The sequence below is a fragment of the Diospyros lotus genome, chromosome 10 (assembly GCF_014633365.1).
Source record: "Diospyros lotus cultivar Yz01 chromosome 10, ASM1463336v1, whole genome shotgun sequence".
Taxonomy (NCBI): domain Eukaryota; kingdom Viridiplantae; phylum Streptophyta; class Magnoliopsida; order Ericales; family Ebenaceae; genus Diospyros; species Diospyros lotus.
Window position 1 is genome coordinate 6,088,884 of NC_068347.1, and position 4,287 is coordinate 6,093,170.

Consider the following 4,287-nt stretch of genomic DNA (forward strand, 5'->3'; position numbering starts at 1 on the left):
CAAAAGCAACTGGCGGCAGCATCTCAATTGAATAAGGTAAAGGTTACCTCAATACTTCATTTTAATGCGTGTCATATGGATGTCTATATCTAGTTTTGCAAAGGTTATTTTGTATCATTTTCGTTGCGTGTGTGTGTTTTTGAAAAAGTTTTGAAAACTACTATGTTTTCCTTGCACGATACACTAGATATACTACGTGGTAGATAGTTTTGAGAAATAGTTGATCGTTTCCTTATTTTTTTCCCATAGCCTTCGACACTTATGAAAACTATTGGGTAGCCAGTTGCAATGTATGGTGGACATCCAAATGCAATGAAATTGCATTGTGTGATAGAACCAAAATATGTAACATGAGATATTATTAGTCCGAAAAGTGACATACATTACATAAATATAGTTTTATTATTTTGATGCGCCATTGTTCAATATGATTGAATGGATAATGATGGACTAGATTCAATGTGATTAAATGGATGGATGAATGAATGGATGGATGACCACCATGATCAAGGCCTACTTTCTACAAGTAGATTTAGTGTTTAAGAAAATTTGATTCAATGACCTAGAGGCAAAGGCAAACATAGAGAAGGGCAACCCCTTGCTTAGAATTTCTTTAGTGTAAATATATATAATTATGTATATGTAATGATAATTGTTTAAATATTGTATTTGACCATCTCTTTTATTTTTCAAATGAGTAAAAGTATGAAAATAGAGAAATATTTTTTTTTTCTTTTTTGTAAGTATTTCATTGAAAAAAATCATAAAACATCTATGGGTTAATGTTAGAGATCAAATCATAAATCAGGATGACCGAATGCTTGGTGATCAGATGCCTGATGAGCGAATGTCTAGTGATCAGGTGCATTGCTGGTATTTACCATTAATAGCGATCTTTGTTTGGCTTTTTGTTTTGTTTTTTACAGACGATACCAATTGTTGTATTGAGACAACAACAAATATAATAAAAATTATTTAATTTCTCTCAACAAAAAAATATTTTATTTATTATAAAAAATATTAATAAATTCCATATTGTTGATGTTACCTATGAACCAATCACACAAGCACACGGCCAAAACCAAGAGAAGTACCAAGATCGAATATGAAATTGGAAATACAAAACATCCACAATGCACACAAGAACAAAAGATATACGTGTTCGGATCCAAATTGAATCCTACTCACGGCAAGGGCTTCGCCCCTAGCTAATCCACTAATATATACAATGGGTTTACAGAGACTACAAGCAATCAATAAGAAATGAAGAAACCACTTATAGTATCTACAATCCGTGAAAAATCAAGTACAAAAACTTCAAGGAAACAAGCCATTCACAGCACTCACTTTCACCATTTTCTCTCACTATCACAACACTTTGATTTCAAGTTGAAAGAGAAGATACAAAGCTATGGTTTCTCTCTTGCACGATTACTTTCTCCCTTGCGTTATGTTTGCTACTTGCACATTGGAATTAAAATAACTATTCAGTTGCCCATATGAAGGTTATATACACGGGCCAACAAATATGGTAAGAGCCAGACTTGGGCTTGGGTCAGTTTGGCTATAAAACACCAATGACCCATGGGCAATTTTATATTATATTATAAGACCCAAATCCATATTACCATAATATAAAGTGGGAAATGCACACACAGATGAAATGCAACCCAAATGTAAAATACATTAATTTATTTAATATCAAAATATAACACTATATCCATATGACAATTACATGAATTTATTAATTAAACATATAACATATCAATATATTTTGAATCACAAATATTAACACATATAACAACGTAAGAATCACCATTTAGTTACAGATCAAATGAATTCAGACAATGTAGTTTTAAGCAGACGTTGGGCAATTATGAGATTAGTCTTCTCTGTAGGGTGGAATGAATCCCAAAACACATACTTGTTTGCATCTGTGCAGGTGAAGGGATTGTATCGACCACAAGCATACCCCATCTCAAACATACCCGTGGCGCAACAAGCAATTGCTGTTTCTTCAAAGCCTGTCAATCGAGAGCAAACAAAAGCAGAAGACGCTTGTGATCACTCATCTATTATCGAATCAAAAAGACAAAAGGAGATTCGTGATCGCTTATCTATCACAAATACTCTCTCTACTTAAGGTAATTGAGGTGTTAGATAACATCAACTTGAGGATACCACTTATAAGAAGTACTAACTAGAGAGAAAACTCGTGGCAACTTATGTACCACACTTACGTCGTCCCCTTACCCAAGGCAAGGTGGGATAGCCAACACTGATTTTTTGATTTGTTGAAGGTAAATCATGAACCCTTAAATGATCAGATAACATCTGCTTGGAACACAATCAACTAGCTAGATAAAAACCATGAGGTTACCACTTAGTGTGTTACTTGTACGTACGTGCATGCATATGAGTTTCTAATGTTTTAAAACAGTTGATCGAGAAGAAGTTGGTCTACCAAATTGCACCCAAAAAAAATAGAGAAATAAGTTACCATATAGAGAAGGATTTCGGACAATCTGCATCATGATTGGATAGGGGTTTGAGAGCACCAATCTTATCCCAGGCAACTCCTTGTTCAATTCTTCCACCACACCCTTCAACTTATCATTAAAAGCCAAGGCCACAATATTGTAACTCTGCACACATTCATGATCACCTGCGAAATTTGTTGTCCTCTCCAGTGGCAAACACCCCATCGGAGGAAGCGCGCCGAGAGATATTTTCCGAGCTCCCAAGCTGTACAGGGTCTTGGTAAAGTTTCTGGCGATACCAATCAAGAAGTGTTGGTACTGATCGACGTTGTATTGGGACCGCCTGTCTGGAAGCGTGTAGTAGTTCTCCATGAAGTCATTTGTCCCCAAACTGGTCATGTAAAGCGCCTCGCTTAATGTCTTGCTGGCCTTCTCTTCGCCAACGTAGGCTCCAAGTTTCTTTCGATAGTCTTTGTAGTATTCTAGTTGCTTCCATAAGGATATAACAGACTGCATGCATGCCAAGGAAGTACATTAATTAATTACAAAAACAGTGATTGTCGATGCAAGGGCGAAATGGGGAAGACAATATGTTACCAACACATCAGAAGTCGCATTGTCGTAGCCACTCCCAGCCGAGGCAAAGGTGACTCCCTGAGCAAAATCCGAAATACGATAGGAGGGATCCAAGTAGGCCGGCACAAACGGCTGAAGACCGGCAGCCTGAGAGATGAAGTCGGTTGGAATCCGACCGTTGGAGAAGCGGCCGGTGGGGCGGCCGCCATCAAAGTCCCGGCCGTAAGGCTCGAAATTGCTCCTGGCAACAGTCGGAATCTGGTTGTTGTTGCCTGCATCAACAGAGGAGTCCCCGAAAACAATAACGGCCGGGACTTTGGCTTCAACCACAATGGATGATAAAACTAGGAATTGGGTTAAGATTAGAAGCCATCCTTTGAACATTTCTGTTCCCATCCTCCCCAAATCAAAGCCTCAATACAACACTTTGGAAGTGCCTATATATATATATATATTATATGAGTATGTATATGTCCGCAATTTTGGGTAGCCATGACAATGACAGCCAACTACAAAAGGAATGCATGCATGGGATAGAGGCAGCCTCATTAAATTAGCAGTGAAAGGGCCATCGAGTTAATTCATTCACATGTTCAAACTGCTTGTGTTTGGGAATCCATATTCTTAATGTAATTAAACATCTTCATTGTCAAATGCAATGATGCACCCAAAAGTTTAGGGAATGGTGGAGTTTTCGAGATATTTAGATTACGTTCTTTTTGTTATTTTTAAGTTATTTTTAATTTTTAATTTTATAAAATAATGAGAACACACTCTTGTTTTTAAAAATAAAAAAAATCATAAAGAAAAATTAAAATAATAAAAAATTATTTTAAGTATTTCCATCCAAAACAAACTTTAAACTCAAAAACACATTTCAAAATATTATAGGATCATTTCAAAATATTAAAAAAATATCAAAAAAAAATTAGAAATGCACTTCCATCCACAAAGAGGTTAGAGATAGAAAAAATTCCATCTCTTTTCTATCTCTAACTTGAAATTTTTATTTTTTTTAGAATTTATTTGAATGCATTATAGAATTTATATTTATTTTTAGATTGAATAACTATTTTTTATAATTTTCTATATTAAAAATTATATTTACAAAAAGCTCCCTATATTTTTTATTTACCCATTTTTCCCTCGTTTCCATTTCTTTCTTTTCTTTTTAAGAAAAATGCTATTGGTACAAAGAGGCTTACAAAAAGGGCCACTGAAACACACGCAA

General features: G+C 35.3%; 1 protein-coding gene across 1 annotated transcript; it reads right to left on the reverse strand.

Annotated features, from left to right (window-relative positions):
* Nucleotides 1-1,670: 1,670 nt before the first annotated feature.
* Nucleotides 1,671-3,473, reverse strand: LOC127811889 (GDSL esterase/lipase At2g04570-like). Its single transcript, XM_052352083.1, has 3 exons — nt 3,078-3,473; nt 2,501-2,990; nt 1,671-2,024 (listed from the first exon to the last, which is right to left on the reverse strand). The coding sequence occupies exons 1-3, from the start codon at nt 3,450-3,452 to the stop codon at nt 1,831-1,833; spliced, it is 1,059 nt and encodes a 352-aa protein (XP_052208043.1). The 5' UTR covers nt 3,453-3,473; the 3' UTR covers nt 1,671-1,830.
* Between the last annotated feature and the right edge of the window lie 814 nt (nt 3,474-4,287).